The 22,447-nt window shown below is 33.2% G+C and overlaps 1 protein-coding gene across 1 annotated transcript; it reads left to right on the top strand.

Annotated features, from left to right (window-relative positions):
• The first annotated feature begins 19,787 nt into the window (after window positions 1-19,787).
• On the top strand, window positions 19,788-21,945 carry LOC115994083 (acyl transferase 4-like). The gene is made up of 2 exons (XM_031118109.1): window positions 19,788-20,345; window positions 20,828-21,945. Exons 1-2 carry the CDS (start codon window positions 19,932-19,934, stop codon window positions 21,677-21,679), a joined length of 1,266 nt encoding a protein of 421 aa, XP_030973969.1. The 5' UTR covers window positions 19,788-19,931; the 3' UTR covers window positions 21,680-21,945.
• The last annotated feature ends 502 nt before the right edge of the window (window positions 21,946-22,447 follow it).

The following is a 22,447-nucleotide window of genomic DNA, read 5'->3' as shown; positions in this document are numbered from 1 at the left end:
GCCATCTTTTAATGTGATGGTAACATGCAATTTTGATTTACTTTTCACATTTGTTATGGCTGGATGGGAAGGTGCAGCACATGATACACATATATTTCTTAGATGCTATCTGTCGATAATCTGTCAACTTTCCAAAACCACCACTAGGTATATAATATTTTTATATATTAAATATGTATGAAGGATATTATTTATATACATCTTACATTTTTTTTTCTTTTACTAGGAAAATATTATTTAGTTGATGCTGGATACCCCTTAAGGAAAGGATATTTGCCACCTTATAAGGGACAGAGGTACCATCTTTCAAATTTTCAAGGAGCTGGTCTAGGGAATCACATAGAAGAGAGGTTTAACTATGTTTACTCATCACTTCGAAGTACAATTGAACGAACTTTAGGAGTGTGGAAGAATAGATGGAAAATTTTGAAGCAAATGCCATCTTATGACATTAAAGACCAAAGAAACATTATAGTTGCTACTTGTGTTTTGAATAATTTTATTAGAAAATATGATAGGGAGGATGAGGGATTCAATTGGGATGAGCATGACTTGGACAGACCAAGAAGCGATAGTAGTGGAGAAGGTAGTAGCAAACAGGCAAACGGGCAAACGGGCTCACTATACAAAATGAGGAGATGAAATTTGTTCATGGCAAAATAGCTCAGTCCATTTGTGGGTTGTAAACAATATTTTATTATTTCTATTTTGGTTTTAATGTTTTGGATAAGAGCTTTGTTTTTTTTTTTTTTTTTAAAGTATGGATTGTCTAGTATTGATATTGTTGGCTGTAAACATTTTAATATAATTATTTCCCTAACCTTAACAAATTATGCAATTCTTTCTCTTGATGAGTTTTTTTTTTTTTTTTTTTTTATATATATTTTAAATTTGATAAACTTCTCTCCATGAATTTCAGCAACAACAACATCATTATTGTTGTTATTATTAATATAATTGTAAAGATTAATTACATATTTTCAATAATAAAAAAACATTGATTACAGGAAAATTGATAGTAATAATTCAATTATAATACATTTGATAGTGTCACTTGTAGGAATTATACTTAAAAAGTAATATTTCAAGAGAAACAAACATAATACATTTATCAATTAACAATTATATCATGTGCATATGTAATAAAAATCAACAATAAGATGTAAGAAATTTACATACTAAATTATATTATTCAAGAACCTCATAAGCAATTAGGATGCTCTCCCCACCTGGTCAGGATTAATCAGAGCTTTCTTTTCTCTTCTAACACCCCTTACAAGTGTGACCTCGACAATATTTATAATATTCAAAAAGGACATGATCAGTCATAAAATCCTTTCTATTGTAATAACAATTTATGTAACAAATACATTACATTCATTAATATACAACTTCATTAATTAGATTCATAAATGAATGAGTTCATTAACGTGTCATTGTTTTTGTAACTCCATACTAACACATGAATTCATCTATCGTTCATATCTAAAATCACTATAATGACAACACCTCTTATAGGAGGCCAAGTTATTGGAAATGACGCGATAGATTTATTATGGCCAACACTCAACGTGCATGATTCTCATTGTGAAAGGACTTTTGAGATTATTATGCACTAACCATTGAAAGACTAGCCCTTATTGTCTTCCATAGTCTGAGCAATTTTAACTTGCACCTCCTTTCCATCATAGTCCAACAATGTACCTATCAGAATAGGTTACATCATGATGGATATGGTCAAGTCAAGGACTATAATGAAATGATTCGTAATCTAAGTCTACAATATCAAGTAGACATATTCCAATATTTTACATCATAAAAATATTGCAAAATTTCACAAGAAATTTTAAATAATTAATTATTGATAATAGAGACATTATAAAATATCATGTTGGGCCACATGATTCTAACAGGTGCCAGTAGTGTAATGTACTATTCAATAGCAAATTATCAAAGATTAAAAGTATCTAACACATAAAATAATAAAAATATTGTTGACGAAAATTGTTAACACATGTTTAACAATAATTGTTAGATCTTTTTTAACAAATATTGTCAAATTATGTTTAACAAACACTACCAAATTATGTTTAACAAACACTGTCAAATTATGCTTAACAAGAATTGTCAAATCAATCAAATTCATCAAACATAATTTCACCAATAAGCCTTTTGGCGTATGAGTTTTGATGGTTTTTAGACCCCTTAAAACACAATTGATTTAACCTAGGTAATTAGCCAAGTTGTTACTTAGTCCAATTTAACAAATCTAGGTTATCACAATTACAAAGATCATATCATGCAAAGCAGCGGAAAGATAAATAACACAAGATATGATCACCCAGGAAACCAAACTAGTAAAAATCTAGGGAGGATTTGACCTAGCTATCCTCAAGTTAAACTTGAATCCACTATCTTGAAAGAATCGAAGTTCATACAATAAGACTTACAAGCTCCCACGCTCGACTTCTTATTGCTGCCAACCAATAGAACTTACTGACATGACCACGTGCAAGCTCCGAATCCATGGACTTCTTCTTTCTTGGATTCACCACCAGATACAAGCACACTCGCTTGTGTTTTCTTTAAACTTCAATGGCAGCAACCGAGTTGATCATCAAGGTGTAGATAAAATCTTCTCCTTGAAAACCCTAAGTTTGTGTAAAGGAAAGCTCCTCTAGATCTCATAAGAGATTTACACAAATCGCAATATGAGCAACACTAAAACGTGGCTAGGGTTTGCCTTTTATACTTAGGACAAATTAGAAAACTCTAAAACGTTTTAAACAACTAGGGCTAAGTTGGAAATTGGCAGAAAAAAACATTATGCCCGAGATTCGATCGATCGAGCCAGGCCGAAATGCATTAATCTTTTCTGCATTAACTCGATTCCAACTTTACATAAAATACACAACTTTGAGCAAGACTAAAACACTTCTAAACACATTGTTTTGATTATGGTTTGCCAACAATACATATTAGAGTTCTAAATACATAAATACCTAAGTTTTTAGAACTTAACAAACTCCCCTTTAGCAATCCTCGACAAAACACAACTAGAAGTTCAAAGTTTACAAAATAAAAGCCCTTTACACAAATAATGCTCATAAAACAAATTCAATCCTAACTAATATCCATCAGTTGCAAGTGTAGACAGCAGCTCAATTGAATCAACCTGTATATTTCCTGAAACACTAAACAAAATGCATAATCACATGTGTGGAAAAAATACAAGTAAACAAATTAAATTCTAGATTTCAAAAAGTACACAATAAAGACATATATCAATGAATAACTCATAATTATAAATCAATAAATAGTTTGAAACAATAAACATATACGGTAACAGAAAATAATACTCCCCTAACATGAATATCCCATCAAAAACATGGCAGGAGCTAAAAGGATAAAATACAAAGTGAAGCACCTAGATACAATGTAAACTCCACAAGCTCCATCCAACAAAATACTCTCCCCTTGAAAACAAACACTCTACAATGTACTCTCCCTTTTTGTGACGGAATGCCAAAGGGCAAACAAAATCCATCATCAAAAGGGAGGTGGTGTGGAAGAGCGTCAAAACTATGCCAACTTCGTACGCAAGGCACGAATCTCTTCGAGCACGTCCACCAAAATCTGTCCATGAGCTGCCTAAACGGTCAAGACATGATCCAACGTACGTCGAATGTATGAATCATTCGAAGCAGTTGGTGGAGGAACATCAGCATCAGCAGCAGCAGCACCCGATGTCTTAGCAGCATCAGCACCTGTAGAAGAGGGAGGAGGGGGAACAGCACTAGATGACACACCTCCAGAACGCGAAGGAGCAACTCTCAAGTGAGCAGCCCTCTGTCTAAGAAAGGTGGCACCTATGGGAGCAACGACATGAACAGGCTCACCAGAAGGGAAACCATCTAGCCCCAAAAACAGTAGAATCCTATGAATGAAAATAGGCTGAATAAGCGCATGCCCTACGGCAGAACTCCTATGAATCTCGTTCAAAGAACGAAGGAACAGATGAGGGAAACTGATAGACGCACCAGAAACGAACGCATACAAAAACACACATCGCTCTAGAGGGATGGTGTGGAATGAGAAATAGGCCATAATAAATGACATGCTATCCTAAAGAAAAGATAGGCAGTCTCGGTAAACTCAGCAGACGTGATCCGAGGATCAGAACCCCACTGGATAGATGACCCAGTGATGTATGACATGACAACATCTAAGGAAGGAGACTCATCATAGGGATAGTCAGACTCCCGAACAACCGAAACCCTAAGAGCCTCAGCCACTACCCGAGGGGTAATGATGAACTCAACACCTCGTATCCAACTCCTAACAAAGGTGTTGGAATCATAGACGTGGCAAGAGAGGTTCAAGAAGAACTCTCTAATCAGGGTGGTCAGGGGTAGATGATCTATCTCTAAGAGAGGCAACCAACCTCTAGATTCAAAGTTAGCCCTAATGGCCGGATCAATCTCATCTAAAATTACAGCACGCTCAGCCCAAATCTTACGTTTACGGTTCAAATTCTCAAAGGCCTCTCTACTTTTATCATTCCTAAACACCTCACTCCTAAAGAGAGACTCAGAGGAAGTGGAAGGGGTCCTATGGGCTCTAGTTTTCCTAGGCATGGTGCTAGGATAAGGACCAAAACACAAAACAAAGGAACAAAAATACAAAAGAAATACCAAGGGCAGACTGCAAGTTAGTACATAAAAAAAATATAGAACAAAAATCTATATGATGCATGAACAATTTAAATGGCATGATGCATGTCCTAATGCAGTGCAATTAAGTTCAAATTCACAAAATTGGCTTGAGCATAGAGTTCTTAACACAAAAACCCCAAAATTTTGAAAAACCACTTGATCAATTTGAAAGATATTGACTAATTGATTATCATACAAGAAAGAGTTCAGTAAATAATGACCAATTACATCAATTGAACAAGCCAATTTCATCAATTTAGCCAAATTTGAACAAAATCCCCAATTCGGGGTAATTACAAGCCCTAGAATTTTCAATTTTTCACAAAGCCCCAAATTGATCAAATTAACCACCATATAACATGAATATAACAATATAGGAGCAAAACCCAATGATCAATTTCAGAAAAAGAATTGATTCGACAAAAATCCCAATAGTGAAAAGTTCCGAAAATCCCCTTTAAATGCATGAGTTTATGCATGAAAAACATGAAAATAAATGTAAAAGGAAGGGTATAAAGGTTTTACCGGCCTTGGGAGACAAAAAAACCTTGCAAAAAATTTGGTCAAAAACAACAAAAAATCCTCAGTGGAGCCTTGCCAAGTCGGAGAGAGAGGAAAGTTTGAAAAAGTTTGAAACAATCCAATCTGAGTCCAGTCTGATCGAAACAGACAGAGACTTTAACAAAACAATTTTAAAAAAATTTTGATCGATCGAAAAATAGAATGGATCGATCGACATGGGCAGAGGCTCACTAAATTTGAGGAAAAAACACAGTTTTTGAAAAAAAAATTCAGAAACAACTCAAAGCATTGAAATTGAAGAACCAAATATATGAGTATGTGATGATGTGATTTTCAAAAAACAAGAATTTAAGCCCAAAATTCCCAAAATCAAAATTTCTTGCATTCTCCATAAATTTTCAAGCATCAAATTGATTTTGCACAAATTTCAAGGTATTTGCAAAAACTTGGTTGGTCAGACCATAAACACACACAATAACATGTACAATGTTTAGCAAAGAGTAACTTGTGTAGCGTGTGCAACTTACAAAAGCTTGAGATACATGTGAGGTAATATGTGAATAGCAATTAACCACAAAGTCTACAAAATTCATCACATAGAATTTAAAAGAGACTAACACCTAAAGAGTTACATCATATAACTCCCACATCTCTTAGATCATAAGCTTGCAATCATGTAAGTTTCTTGAATTTATGCCTCATAATATACATACCAATTTTAAGTCATGTGATTTTGGTATCAAGCCTAATAGTACACACCGATTTTAAGTATTAAGCAATTTAAACCGAGGCTTCACCTTATGTTCTTTTTGTGTATGTGCTACACTTTCTCGAGTACAAAATCTTATGATATGCACTAAGGTGTTCATGATTGGCTAGTGAACAGTGGTAAGATGGTTATTTATGCCTTTCTCTAAAAATTCAAGTCCGACAGTCAAAAACATGTGACTTCAAGATTAAGACAGTGTAATCAAAAACCATAAACATCTTTCCCACACAACAAACACTACAAAGCTTCAACTAGTAAAGTGCAAAAAGTAAACTCATCAAAGCTAAACAAGGTACAAACGACATGTTATGTGAAAATAAATTGACCAACCTCATTCTCAAAAACCAAGAAAAATAGTACAAAACACAATTTGCTTCCTTTTTCTTCCCTTTTTTTAATTATTTATTTATAAAAAAGAAACACCTAGAATGAAATGCATGAATGTTATGCAATGCAAATCCTAGAAAAAAAAATAAAAAATAAAACCAAAGAATAATGGTCACAGAGGATAGAGCAATGAAGCACAAGGATCAAGAAGGCCAAGACAAATCAGGGACACAGAATCACACCAATTACTTGAAGAAGTGTCTCAAACTTACTTCTATCAAGAAGTTTGGTGAAAATGTCGGCATTCTGGCATTCAGTAGGAATATACTCAAGACACACAATTTTTCTTTCAACAAGATCTCTAATAAAGTGATACCTAATTTCTATGTGCTTAGTCTTAAAATGTTGAACAGGGTTCTTAGATATGTCAATAGCATTAGAGTTATCACAGTAAATAACCATGGTATCTTGGAATATCCCATAATCAGTTAAAACATTTTTCATCCAAAGAAGTTGTGAGCAACAACTTCCAGCAGCAATATATTCTGCCCTGGCAGTAGACAAGGACACAAAATTTTGCTTTTTACTCATCCAAGCAACGAAATTAGCTCCAACATAAAAACACCCACCAGTGGTGCTTTTTCTATCATTAGCATTACCTGTCCAATTAGAATCAGAGAACTCAGCAAGAGGCAGATTAGACTCTTTACTATAAAATAATCCATAATCACAAGTTCCACCAACATATTTGATTATTCTTTTGACAGCATTTAAGTGTGAAACTTTAGGATTAGATTGAAATCTAGAACAAACACCAACACTAAACGCAATATCAGGCCGACTAGCAGTCAAATATAAAAGACATCCAATCATACTTCTGTATAATGCAACATCAACAAACTCACTTGAAGGATCATTTGTTAATTTTGCATTGGCAACCATTGGTGTTCTAGCATGTGCAACATTGTTCAGTCCAAATCTCTTGACTAGATTCCTTGCATATTTTGCTTGGTTGATGTAGATCCCTGAGTTCGTTTGCTTCACCTGTAATCTCAAGAAATAAGTTAGTTCACCAACCATACTCATTTCAAACATCGTCTTCATTTCATCTGCAAAAGAATGAGCAAGAGAGTCATTAGTAGCACCAAAAACAATATCATCAACATAAATTTGAGCTACAACAAAACTGTTCTTATCCTTTCTTATGAAGAGAGTAGTGTCTGCAGATCCCCTTTTGAAGCCATGCTCAGTAACATATGCAGTCAATCTATCACACCAAGCCCGTGGAGCTTGTTTCAAACCATACAGAGCTCTCTTCAATTTATACATATCATCCGGTCTGTGAGGGTCAACAAAGCCTTTAGGTTGTTCAACATATACTTCTTCTTGCAGCATTCCATTCAAGAAAGCACCTTTGACATCCATTTGATATAGCTTGAAATTCAGATGACTAGCTATAGCCAATAGTATCCTAATGGATTCCAATCTTGCTACCGGTGCAAAGGTCTCATCAAAGTCAATCCCTTCCACTTGTGTGTAACCTTGAGCAACAAGTCTTGATTTATTTCTGATAACAGTGCCATGTTCATCTGACTTGTTCTTAAAGATCCATTTAGTTCCAATTACATTTACACCCTTTGGTCTAGGAACTAATTCCCACACATCATTCCGAACAAATTGATGAAGTTCTTCATGCATAGAGTTTACCCAATCAGCATCTTGAAGTGCCTCGTCTATCTTTTTCAGTTTAAATTGGGATAGATAGCATGAGTGTATAATTACACTTAAGGCTTTTGACCTTAATCTCATGTTATCATTCAGACTTCCCAATATATTTGAGGAGGGATGATTAAGCCTTACTCTAGAGGAAGGACCTTTAACTAGAGATGTGGATGTACCTTTCTGTTCTGATGAAGGACTAAACTCATGTTGAGCCTATTGAGTCTCATGAACCGGAGTGAATGGTTCAGGACTTGATAGCACAGAAATTGCATCATTCAACACCATTAGCTCCTCATCACTATGTTTCCCAACATAATCAACAAGAAGTGAGTCATTAACCTCCATAGGCTTATCTTGAACCGAAGTAGTATTTTCTGAATGTGCTTCTGGACATACTTCATCATTGATCACAACATTTGACGATTCCATGATAGTTTTGGTTCTCAGATTATACACTCTATATGCTCCACTAGTAGAGGAGTACCCTAGAAAATATCCCTTGTCACTCTTTGCATCAAATTTCTCTAGGTTCTCTCTATCACGTAGAATGTAACAATCACTACCAAATATCTTGAAATACTTAACGACCGGCTTCTTTCCTCTCCAGAGTTCATAAGGAGTCTTTTTGGAATCGGGTATAAAATACACCCGGTTGAGTGTATGGCAAGCAATGTTAACTACTTCTACCCAGAAGGATTTTGGCAATTTTTTATTGTGTAGCATGACACGTGCCATCTCCTGAACAAACCTATTTTTCCATTCAACTATTCCATTTTGTTGTGGTGTCTTGGGTGAAGAAAACTCTTGATGTGTGCCTTGTTCATTGTAGAAGATAGCCAGCTTGGTATTCTCAAATTCTCTTCTATGGTCACTTCTGATCCTAGCTATCACAGTATCTTTTTCAACCTGCAATTTCTTACACAGATGTATTATCTTATCAGGAGCCTCAACTTTATCTTTCAAAAGCACAACCCAAGTAGATCTGGTAAAGTCATCTACAATCACTAGAATATACTTCTTTCCTCCTAAATTCTGAACTCGAGCAAGACCCATAAGATCAATGTGCAGTAACTCCAGAGGTCTTGAAGTTTGAACACTAGTCACAGACAGATGTTTATATTTTATCTGTTTACCTATCTGACATGGTCCACATATGCACTTATCTATCTTCTCAAACTTAGGTAAACCAACAACAGCATCACATTTGGAAATCTTTTCTAATTGCTTATAACTTGCATGCCCCAACTGTTGATACCACAAATCAACTTGATCAATCTTTGCACTAAAACACTTGTTGCTTATGCTTGGTGTCAATCCATAACAGTTGTCCGCTGTCCTTACACCAACACATATACAGTCACCTCCTCCATCAAGTATCTCACATTCATACTTAGTGAATAGAACATTCAGTCCATTGTTGCAAATCTGACTGATGCTGAGTAAATTTGCCTTCAGTCCATCAACATACCAAACATCTTCAAAGACCGATAACCCTGGGATGTCCACAGTTCCAATGCCTCTGATGACAGATTTGCTTCCATCTCCAAAAGTGATTGTCCCAATCTTTCCTTCAAAGAGGGTCTTGAATAATCCTTTGTTTCCTGTCATATGCCTGGAACAACCACTATCCAAATACCAAAGACAAGAATCACGTGCCTTTAAGGCGGTTAAAGCAGTATAACACAAATAATTATTACCACATATGATAAGACCAAGACGTCCAAGGAAAGATTTAACAAACTCAACAAGTGACAAATAACAAAGTAAGCAAGTTGATGAATAAGCAAAAAGAATTTCCAAGAATCCATAACAACAGGGGTCAAGGATTAGCTCAGTGATCAAAAGATTAACAACAAGAGAGCAATCCGCTCTGATACCACTTGATGGTTTTTAGACCCCTTAAAACTCAATTGATTTAACCTAGGTAATTAACCAAGTTGTTACTTAGTCCAATTTAACAAATCTAGGTTATCACAATTACAAAGATCATATCATGCAAAGCAGAGGAAAGATAAATAATACAAGATATGATCACCTAGGAAACTAAACTGGTAAAAACCTGGAGAGGATTTGACCTAGCTATCCTCAAGGTAAACTTGAATTCACTATCTTGAAAGAATCGAAGTTCATACAATAAGACTTACAAGCCCCCACGCTCGACTTCTTATTGCTACCAACCAGTAGAACTTACTGACACGACCATGTGCAAGCTCTGAATCCACGGACTCCTTCTTTCTTGGATTCACCACCAGATACAAGCACACCTGCTTGTGTTTTCTTTAAACTTCAATGGCAGCAACCGAGTTGATCATCAAGGTGTAGATAAAATCTTCTCCTTGAAAACTCTAAGTTTGTGTAAAGGAAAGCTCCTCTAGATCTCACAAGAGATTTACACAAACCACAATATGAGCAACACTAAAACGTGGCTAGGGTTTGCCTTTTATACTTAGGACAAATTAGAAAACCCTAAAACGTTTTAAACAACTAGGGCTGAGTTGAAAATCTGCAGAAAAAAACATTCTGCCCGAGATTCGATCGATCGAGCCTAAGCTTCGATCGATCGAGCCAGGCCAAAATGCATTAATCTTTTCTGCATTAGCTCGATTCTAACTTTATATAAAATACACAACTTTGAGCAAGACTAAAACACTTTTAAACACATTGTTTTGATCATGGTTTGCCAACAATACATATTAGATTTCTAAATACATAAATACCTAAGTCTTTAGAACCTAACAAGTTTTATTAATGTGAGTAGTGCCTATTCAAGATAATATATCTCTTAATTACAATCCCTTGTTTCAAGCGGAGACCTTTTGATTCCAATCACGTCGTCTTTGTACATAAATTCATTTATTTTCATGTTTAAGGAGATATGTGTTTTATTTATTTATTTGTGACTGCACCTAATAATTTATTTAGGTTGCTTATGTACCCTTGGCGGGGATCAAGCCAATTCGTAGTTCTTAATCTGAGGTTTTAAATTTAAAATCCCCAAATTGATTTTGCCCAATTTAATGATATTTTGATTGAGGTTCCCAAATTTAATTAAGGAAAATAAAACTCCTTTGAAGCAATTTTTATTTTATTTTATTTTATGAACATGTTTTAGGAATTGGAAAATTTCCTCAAATCAATTTTTTGTAGTCATTTTATTTTGGGCATTGTTAACTTCAATCTTGATTAAGAAATTAGGAATCCCAAAAAATTTAGCCATGTTGGAATTTGAAGGAATTAGAATCATAACTTTAGGAGTCAAGGACTCCATTGATTTGGGTAGAGTGAATGACTCCATTAATTTGGTAGAGTCAAGGAGTCCATTAAAATATGGTAGAGTCAAGGAGTTCATTAATTGGATAGAGTCAAGGACTTCATTAAAATATGGTAGAGTCAAGGATTCCATTAAAATATGGTAGAGTCAAGGACTCCATTGATGTGGTAGAGTCAAGGACTCCATTAAAATTTAGTAGAGTCAAGGACTCTATTAAAATGATAGAGTCAAAGACTTTAGTGGAGAAAACGCTGAACCAAAACTTGAGAGAATTTTTATTTGGTAATTTTCAAATAGGATTTATGAATCAGGGACTCATATCTAAAGCTTTATGTATGGAGTTAGGAACTCCTCATGAAACCCAACCCTATTTGTTTTACCAAACAAAAATTCAAATTTGAAGAAGAGGGAGAGGTAGATATTTAGAGAAGAAAGGGACTGATTAAATCTCTAGCTAATGTTGTGTTCCTCCTTTGCTTGTTTTACTATATGCGTGCTTCCCCTCTTCTCTTTCTCTTTCTCATTTTTTATTTTTATTTTTATTTTTTTGTGTTCCTCTCTAATTTATAAAGGAACTGAGAAGCAATTTTCCCCTATTTTTTTTCTCTTAACTGATCAGTTCATGGGCTAGAACTGCAAAGAAAGTGCAATACTGCACTAGCATCTTTCGGGTACAGTTGAGTTTTGGGGGTGTTTGGTAAGGTATTTTAAACAACAGTTTCCAGTGTTTAAACAACATCATATACTATATAATAAAAGTTGGGCATAGAAGCTGTAGTTGCGCCAAGTGACTGCACTAAATTGCAGAAATTTTTTTAGAATTTAAAAAAAATTAATATATATATTTTTTTGTACTTATCTTCTTCTCCTATAATTTCTAAATTGATAAAAATCTTAATTTGTTTACAATCCAAACTCTTCATCTAATCCTTTTATTATTATAATTTATAAGTTGATAAGAAATTTTAATTTGATTAAATTTCAAATTCTTCATCTAATCCTTTTTTTTATTTAAATTATATTACTACGTGTAAAAAAAATAAACGCTCTCAAAGTGATAGAGAAAACAAACAGGTTTATTCTTTATTGTTTTCCTAAATTTATATCTTAATTTATAATTTGTGTTAATTTTATAATTTTAAATTATGAATAATTTTGATTATATTCTTTGTATTGAATGTAAATTATCGTTTATAGGTTTTTGGTTGTGTTATATTCTTCTGAAAAAAAAAAGAAATAAAAAGAAATAAAAGAGTTTATATAAATTTGGCAAAAGAGCTAAATAGATAAGGCTAAGAAATGTTTACCAATAATAATTTTATTAGTAACTTTTTTTTAACATGATTTAAAAAACAAATGAATAGAGAGATAATTTATTAACGTGATTTAAACTCTTCTAAAACTTTTTTAACGGGTTGGTTTAAAAAAATTGCAAAATAATTTTCTAATTATTAACTACCATGCGCTAACTTCTAACTACCAAAACCCACAATTGAAATACTAATCCGTATGAGTTTATGATATACCATTTCCAAAGATTAAAATCTTAGCTATTATATATTAACGATAAATTATATATATATATATATATATATATATATATATAAAAGAGGGGTTTTCTACCTCCTTGCAAAACAAATGGACTATAACAAGAATTAGCTAGACAGGGATAAGACTGCACCACCTCTTTTCTACAATATATGTTAAATTCAAATCATTTTTCATGCATATTCACACGCTACACGAAGGAATTATAATAAGAATTAGCTAGATAGAGGTAAGATTACACCACCTCTTTTCTACAATATATGTTAAATTCAGATCATTTTCATGCATATTCACACGCTACACAAAAGAATTATAATAAGAATTAACTAGATAGAGGTAAGACTACACCACTTCTTTTCTACAATAAATATTAAATTTAGATCATTTTTCATGCATATACACACACATGTAGCATGCAACGCACAAGACTTAAACTTGGTATGGTGAAACTCACTTGAGTTTCAGTGCCTTCTTCCATGCTTTCAAGAACAAAAAATAAATTCTCATGTGAGTCTCTCTCTACTTCAAATTTTTAAATGTCTAATAATTTAGATTGTTCTTAATTATTGAATTGAAGTTTTACTTAAACATTATTTCAATTATTGTTTCGAATAGTTTTTAATTATTAAATTCAAGGGTTTTCCATTTAAATATATATGATTAATTGAGCCTTAAAGTTCAATGTATTAATGAAAATCATTATATATATATATATATATATATTTGGTATCTCTACCATCTTCCATTCAATTATATATATATGCATATTATGATACCTTACTTTCACACAACATGCATTCATTATATAACTTAAAAGTAAAATATTCATTTATTTTTATTATTTATATTAAGTAAATTAATAAAAATAATAATAATTTTTCTAGACAAGGATAAGACTACACCACCTCTTTTCTACAATATATGTTAAATTCAAATCATTTTTCATGCATATTCACAGGCTACACGAAGGAATTATAATAAGAATTAGTTAGATAGAAGCAAGATTACATCACCTATTTTCTACAATATATGTTAAATTCAGATCATTTTTCATGCATATCACGCTACACAAAGGAATTATAATAAAAATTAACTAGACAGGGGTAAGACTACACCACCTCTTTTCTACAATAAATATTAAATTTAGATCATTTTTCATGCATATACACACATGTAGCATGCAACGCACAAGACTTAAACTTTAAGTTTAAACTTAAACTTGGTAGGGTGAAACTCACTCGAGTTTCAGTGCCTTCTTCCATGCTTTTAAGGACAAAAATTAAATTCTCATGTGAGTCTCTCTCTACTTCAAAATTTTAAATGTTTAATAATTTAGATTGTTCTTAATTATTGAATTGAGGTTTCACTTAAACATTATTTCAATTATTGTTTCGAATAGTTTTTAATTATTAAAAAGGTTTTCCATTTAAATATATGTGATTAATTGAGCCTTAAAGTTCAATGTATTATTGAAAATCATTATATATATATATATATATATATTAGGTAGCTTTACCATCTTCCATTCAATTATATATATATATATATATATATATATATATATTGTAAGGACGCGATTTGTAACGACCCGTAACAGTATTGGGTTCGTCTGTAAAAAGGCCCAAACAATATGATTTGTAGAGTATGAGTGTAAAGAACTAGGTTAACTTTTTTCTATAATAAAAAGATTCAATCTCACATATATTGAAAGCTTAAAGTTGGCACAACGATCGTTTTTCCTAGGTCATCGGTGCAGTTCTGTTTACTCTCTTTTTGCTCTTTTTCTTTGTCTTTCTTTTTCTTTTTTCTTTTTTTTTTGTTCTCCTCCCCCCCCCCCCTTTTGCATATTCTTCTTTCAGTTTATATACCACCCTTTGCCTTCCATCCTCACCGCACACGTGTAGGTTGGGTTCGAAGGGTTTCTTTCTGTTCCATCCAGCACCTCCTGGAACTTCCCATGGGCAGCTGTAAGGCTGTCTTCTTACTGTTCAGGTATCGCCTCCACATTAATGCGGCCAGAGAGTTGGTTGAGAAGTCATTAATGCGGAGGCAGCTGTGGTTACAGATATTTGTTTATCTTTTCCCTTTTACCCCTGGTCTGTGATCCTATCTGCATTGGTGATATAATTCTGAGGCCTGGCTGCCACAAGACCTCGTCCTCGGACGCACAGTGCCGAGGAGTATAGCGTCCTCGGACGAATACAGCACCTCACCCTCGTGATATTGACTACCACTCCTTTCAGTAATTACCTTATGACCGGACTTGACATCCTCGGACGGATATGCATCCTCGGATGGGCCACAGGCCCAACAATCCTGACCTTAATGGACCTGTTGATCGAATGGCCTCCCACATATATATATGTGCATATTATGATACCTTGGTTTCACACAACATGCATTCATTATGTAACTTAAAAGTAAAATATTCATTTATTTTTATTATTTATTTTAAGTAAATTAATAAAAATAATAATTTTTCTAGACAAGGATAAGACTACACCACCTCTTTTCTACAATATATGTTAAATTCAGATCATTTTTCATGCATATTCACACGTTGCACGAAGGAATTATAATAAGAATTAGCTAGATAGAAGTAAGACTACACTATCTCTTTTCTATAATATATGTTAAATTCAGATCATTTTTCATGTATATTCACACGCTACACAAAAGAATTATAGTAAGAATTAACTAGACAGGGGTAAGACTACGCCACCTCTTTTCTACAATAAATATTAAATTTAAATCATTTTTCATGCATATACACACATGTAGCATGCAATGCAAAAGACTTAAACTTTAAGTTTAAACTTAAACTTGGTAGGGTGAAACTCACTCGAGTTTCAATGCCTTATTCCATGCTTTCAAGGACAAAAATTAAATTCTCATGTGAGTCTCTCTCTACTTCAAATTTTTAAATGTTTAATAATTTAGATTGTTCTTAATTATTGAATTGAGGTTTCACTTAAACATTATTTCAATTATTGTTTTGAATAGTTTTTAATTATTAAATTCAAGGATTTTCCATTTAAATATATGTGATTAATTGAGCCTTAAAGTTCAATGTATTATTGAAAATCATTATATATATATATATATATATATATATATTAGGTACCTCTACCATCTTCCATTCAATTATATATATATATATATATATGTGCATATTATGATACCTTGGTTTCACACAACATGCATTCATTATGTAACTTAAAAGTAAAATATTCATTTATTTTTATTATTTATTTTAAGTAAATTAATAAAAATAATAATTTTTCTAGACAAGGATAAGACTACACCACCTCTTTTCTACAATATCTGTTAAATTCAGATAATTTTTCATGCATATTCACACGCTGCACGAAGGAATTATAATAAGAATTAGCTAGATAGAAGTAAGACTACACTATCTCTTTTCTATAATATATGTTAAATTTAGATCATTTATCATGTATATTCACACGCTACACAAAGGAATTATAATAAAAATTAACTAGACAGGGGTAAGACTACACCACCTCTTTTCTACAATAAATATTAAATTTAGATCATTTTTCATGCATATACACACATGTAGCATGCAGCGCACAAGACTTAAACTTTAAGTTTAAACTTAAACTTGGTAGGGTGAAACTCACTCGAGTTTCAGTGCCTTCTTCCATGCTTTTAAGGACAAAAATTAAATTCTCATGTGAGTCTCTCTCTACTTCAAAATTTTAAATGTTTAATAATTTAGATTATTCTTAATTATTGAATTGAGGTTTCACTTAAACATTATTTCAATTATTGTTTCGAATAGTTTTTAATTATTAAAAAGGTTTTCCATGTAAATATATGTGATTAATTGAGCCTTAAAGTTCAATGTATTATTGAAAATCATTTTATATATATATATATATATATATTAGGTACCTCTACCATCTTCCATTCAATTATATATATATATATATGTGCATATTATGATACCTTAGTTTCACACAACATGCATTCATTATGTAACTTAAAAGTAAAATATTCATTTATTTTTATTATTTATTTTAAGTAAATTAATAAAAAAATAATTTTTCTAGACAAGGATAAGACTACACCACCTCTTTTCTATAATATATGTTAAATTCAAATCATTTTTCATGCATATTCACATGCTGCACGAAGGAATTATAATAAGAATTAGCTAGATAGAGGTAAGACTACACTATCTCTTTTCTATAAAATATGTTAAATTCAGATCATTTTTCATACTTATTAGCACGCTACACAAATGAATTATAATAAGAATTAACTAGACAGGGGTAAGACTACACCACCTCTTTTCTACAATAAATATTAAATTTAGATCATTTTTCATGCATACACACACACATGTAGTATACAATGCACAAGACTTAAACTTTAAGTTTAAACTTAAACTTGGTAGGGTGAAACTCACTCGAGTTTCAGTGCCTTCTTCCATGCTTTTAAGGACAAAAATTAAATTCTCATGTGAGTCTCTCTACACTTTGAATTTTTAAATGTTTAATAATTTAGATTGTTCTTAATTATTGAATTGAGGTTCCACTTAAACATTATTTCAATTATTGTTTTGGATAGTTTTTAATTATTAAATTCAAGAGTTTTCCATTTAAATATATGTGATTAATTGAGCCTTAAAGTTAAATGTATTATTGTACCTCTACCATCTTCCATTCAATTATATATATATATTATAATACCTTAATTTCACACAACATGCATTCAATATGTAACTTAAAAGTAAAATATTTATTTATTTTTATTATTTATTTTAAGTAAATTAATAAAAAAATTATTTACATATAAATTTTAATTAAACCGTGCATCGCACGGGTATAATGCTAGTTACATATATTTTCATACTTTTTTACCCACACATATTTTCAAAAAATACAAATAATATTTTTAGAATATCATTACCGAACACTCCTAAAGGAGGATTGTGGCTAAATTTCAAGTATTTTTGCTTTTGAAAATACTTGAGTGGTGCGTGTGGCAGAGAGTTACTCAGCCACACGTCCCACCTAATCTTCTACTTTATTTTTTTTAATTAAAAGTAATGACATTAAACCATCAATTTGACAAGACTTGACCTCACTTCTTTTGCATGTAAGTGTGAGGTTTTATAGGTATTTTGCTTTAATATTTTTTTTTCTTTTGGTTTTTTCTTTTTGGTTAAAATTTTTTTTTTTTGTTAAGATTTTTATTTTTTGGACTCACGTGATGCCAATTCCCTTATTTTTAGGTAATGTGTTGCAAGTGCAACCAACCATTTCTTTTTTTTGGGTTAATCAACCAACCATTTCTATTCCCACCGCCCACGTTGCTTTCCTTCCATCTTTTTATTATTATTTTTATTTATTTAATTGAAATAAGGCAAACCTTCCATCTTTGATTGTGGTGGTACGTGTGGCCAGAGACATTTTTTTTAACCACACGTCCCACCCTTTAACATCTTGTCATTTTTGTTAAGAGGACATATATTTTTTTACCCCGACAAACTTGTCCAAAACTTTTATTATTATTATTTTGATAAATTTTGCTTGGCAATTTTTAAGTAACCAATTTTTTATGTTGAAAATTTCATATTTCAACAAATATAAAATACTCCGTGGAAGAAAATCAAGCCATAGTTTTTTACCTTAGAGCATTCACATCCTGAATTCCTATCCTATCATATTTTATCATCCAAAAAAGTTACTTCATCAATTATATCATACTATTTTATAATATTCCCAACACCCCAAAACTCTATCATTTTACCATTTTATTAAAATATTATTTTTAATCGTCTTGGAGTAGGAAGGCAAACATAAAAAAACATTTTTTATTCGTCCTCTCTCATTTTTTTATTCCTTCCTCTCTCTCTCTCTGTGTTATCTGGGTTTGATTGTGCTCCGGTTCATGCGTCTGTGAGATCGTGGGTCGTGGATCGTGAATTCATGATATGGGTTCGTGGGTCTGTGCTCCAATTGTGATATGGGTTTTTGTTGGTGGTGAGTTTTTGTTGGTTATGGGGGTTAGATTTGTGGGTTTGGCCGTGCTCGATGGCATTACCGTCGGTTTGGCCGTGGGTTGCGAGTATCACCGTCGGTTTGGTAGTGGGCGTCACCGTTGGTGTGGCCATGGGCCATGGGCCATGGGTCGTGGTTATGGTGCTGGGTTTTTTTTGCTTGGGTTGCTGGGTAGCAATGGTGGTTCGATGTCTGGCTACAATGGTGGTTCAGTGGTTGGTTGTGCTTGTGTCGTGGGTTGTTGTCTAATCTGTGGTGCTGGGTTGGTTGTGCTGTGGGTTGTGGTCTGATCTGTAGGTTCAGCGTTGGGTTTATGAGATGAGTAAATCGGCAAAGGGATTTGGAGATGGGTGAGGGTGAATTGGTAGAGACATTCAGAGAGAAAGAGAGAGCTTGGTGAGAGGCTTCAGCGATGGCGAGAGAGAGAAAGATGAGACCGTGTGAATGAGAGAGAAGAGAGAGGCTTGATGAAGCTTCAACGATGGAGTGAGAGAGATGAGAGACATGTGAATGAGAGAGAAAACCTGATATTTAGAATAAAATATTAATAATTTCTTTTACAATTGAGATATAGTGCAATTCTACATTTAGAATTGCACTGTAGGACAATTGCAATTTTTTTTGTAATAGTTGGCTTTTACAAGTCCGGATGGTGTGGGGATTTTTTTACAATAGTTGGCTTTTACAAGTCTAGACGGTGTGGGTGTTTTGGACTTTTATGCTAAATTTTCCTTACATATGACATATGCCATTCTCAATGTGAATGCTTTATTCTTTTTGCGGCAATATATATGGAGTATATTTTAAACATATGACCTCTTTGCCGGAGTATATTTTAAACATATGACCTCCTTGCCTTGGAGTATATTTTAAACATATGACCTCCTTGCACCATGATTAGACTTCAAGGCAAGGAGGTCATATGTTTAAAATATACTCCATATATATTTCCACTCGATCACGTAGCAAAATGGTATTCTTATACTTGCTAGCCCACTCTTATTCAGCCAGCCAATCTTCCCATAATGACTTTCTCTGTAATCAGATCAAGCAGAAGCCTAGTTAGGCCATCTGAAAAGACACCAGAAGGCACACTACTTGATCTATCAATCATTGATAGACTACCAGTTCTAAGATGCAATACTCGAACGTTGCATGTGTTTAGGCATGACCCTGAGGCAGCACGAGTTATAAGAGAAGCTTTGTCCAAGGCTTTGGTTCCTTACTACCCTCTTGCTGGAAAGTTGAAAGAGTCAAGCCAAGGTCAGCTCCAAATTGAATGCTCTGGAGAAGGAGTGTGGTTTGTTGAGGCGTTTGCTGATTGTACCCTTTATGGTGTCAATTACTTGGACGATGATATTGTATCCATCCCATATGATGAGCTTCTACCTGATCATATCCCAGAGAATGAAGGCATAGACCCACTTGTGCAATTTCAGGTGAATATTCCGATAAGTTATAACCAATTCATTTTATTCGAATTATCTTCAAAATTAAGTTCGAAAGAAACTCTAGTCCTAGTATTTGCTAAACTCAATGTTGATTAGCTAAACATGAAACAAACTGCTAGCTAGAACCACAAGAAAAGTAGCTAGAAAGGCGCTAATTAACGACACTAATATGCTTATTTGATACAAGGGATGTGGGCTAAGTCAACTAATTCTAAATTAAAAAAAAAAAAAAAAAAAAAAAAAAAAAAGAGAAAAAAAAGATAAAGCTAAGTGGACTAAATAAATTTTTTTGTTTTTAGTCCAATGGATAAAACTTCTATTCAGTGTTTTTATATTTTGTATATGATACAAATTGATACGTGATTATTTTAAGACATATGTCGTGTTCAAGAACACTAAATACAAGTTAAGCTCTAGAATAATTCCACAGTCCGATATGTTGACAATTTTAAGCATAAATGCATTTTCAGGTAACACAATTTGCATGTGGTGGTTTCGTGATAGGCCTCAAATTCTGCCATAGCATATGTGATGGCCTAGGGGCTGCACAATTTCTAAATGCGATTGGCGAGGTGGCTAGAGGTGCTGAGCATCTAAGCACTGCACCAGTGTGGCAAAGGGATTTTTTTCCACTACCACCTGAACAAGCAAAGGTCACTCCGTTACCAAACCTACCACCACCAATGCCCAACTATACACTCAACCATGCAAATGTAGACATAACGCTAGATCACATCAACCAGCTCAAGCAAGAATTTCGTCAATCAACTGGACACACTTGCTCTTCTTTCGAAGTTGTAGCTGCCAAATTTTGGAGCCGTCGAACACAAGCTATAAACTTTAAGCAAGATACTGAACTCAAGCTTGTGTTCTTTGCAAATTGCCGCCAGCTCTTGAACCCTCCCTTGCCAAAAGGTTTCTATGGCAACTGCTTCTTCCCAGTGACAATCACAGCTTCAAGTGAGTCACTCACACAGGCATCAATTTCTGATGTTGTGAAGCTGATCCAAGAAGCAAAGGCTAAGCTCCCAACTGAGTTTGACAAGTACATGAAGGGTGAGTCTATCAAAGATGGTGAAGACCCAATGGCACCACCACTTGCTTACACCACACTATTCATATCAGAGTGGGGCAGACTGGGATTCAACCAAGTAGACTACGGGTGGGGCCCGCCAGTCCACATTGTTCCAATCCAAGGCTCAATCATCGCACCAGTTGGTATTGTGGGGTCCTTGCCTTTGCCAATGAAAGGTGCTCGATTGATGACATGGTGTGTGGAGGAGGCTCATCGCCAACCTTTCCTCAATCAGATGACGACTTGACAATAACATGAATCTTCCCCGAAAAAGATCCAAAAGTATAATTTCAGTGGTTTAGATCATTTCAAAATCCTTGAACCCCTTTGCTTCCTTTAGCTACATCTGGGATAAATAAAACACGAAATCAAGGCATTTTGTGTAATAAATAATAAGCCTTGTTAGAGTTGGTGTGATGGCAAGAATTTTCCCCTAAACTAATATGCGGTAGATTTGAGTTCGAAAATCAGTCTCTTTTAAAGGGGAAAAAAAACTAAAAAAAAAAAAAAAAATTGCTAATAACTTTCAAGATTTTGTAGAAGTTGGAATTTTATGCACTCCTATTTAGATGATGCATTTATCTAACATATGTGTATGTGTATAATATATATATATATATATATATATATACTACTACTACTACTACTATTAATCAAATTTATGATAAAAAAAAAAAAAAAAAAAAACTTCTATGTATTCATAGTTATCTCAATTAACAGAAATTTGAAATACAATAAGGCCAAAATGTGAAAATCCCTGATATTTGGGTTAGTTGCAAAGAAACTCCTATACAACACAATTTTGTATTATTGGACCTTTTTGTTCCTTCTGCCAAAATTTCATTAAACTATAACCAATAAAATTTGGTCATGTATTATAAAAGATTCCTTTTTATGGAAACTTAATAAAAATTTCAAATAAAATTATAAAAAAAAGAAAGAAAAAGAAACACAAATTAAACCTGCTTGGATAATAAGAAAATAAATGAAAGAAAATTATCGGCAAGAGTAAAAA

Source organism: Quercus lobata, chromosome 6 (assembly GCF_001633185.2).
Source record: "Quercus lobata isolate SW786 chromosome 6, ValleyOak3.0 Primary Assembly, whole genome shotgun sequence".
NCBI lineage: Eukaryota > Viridiplantae > Streptophyta > Magnoliopsida > Fagales > Fagaceae > Quercus > Quercus lobata.
The sequence above is the reverse complement of the archived record's forward strand: the minus strand, read 5'-3'. Positions and strand labels throughout refer to the sequence as shown.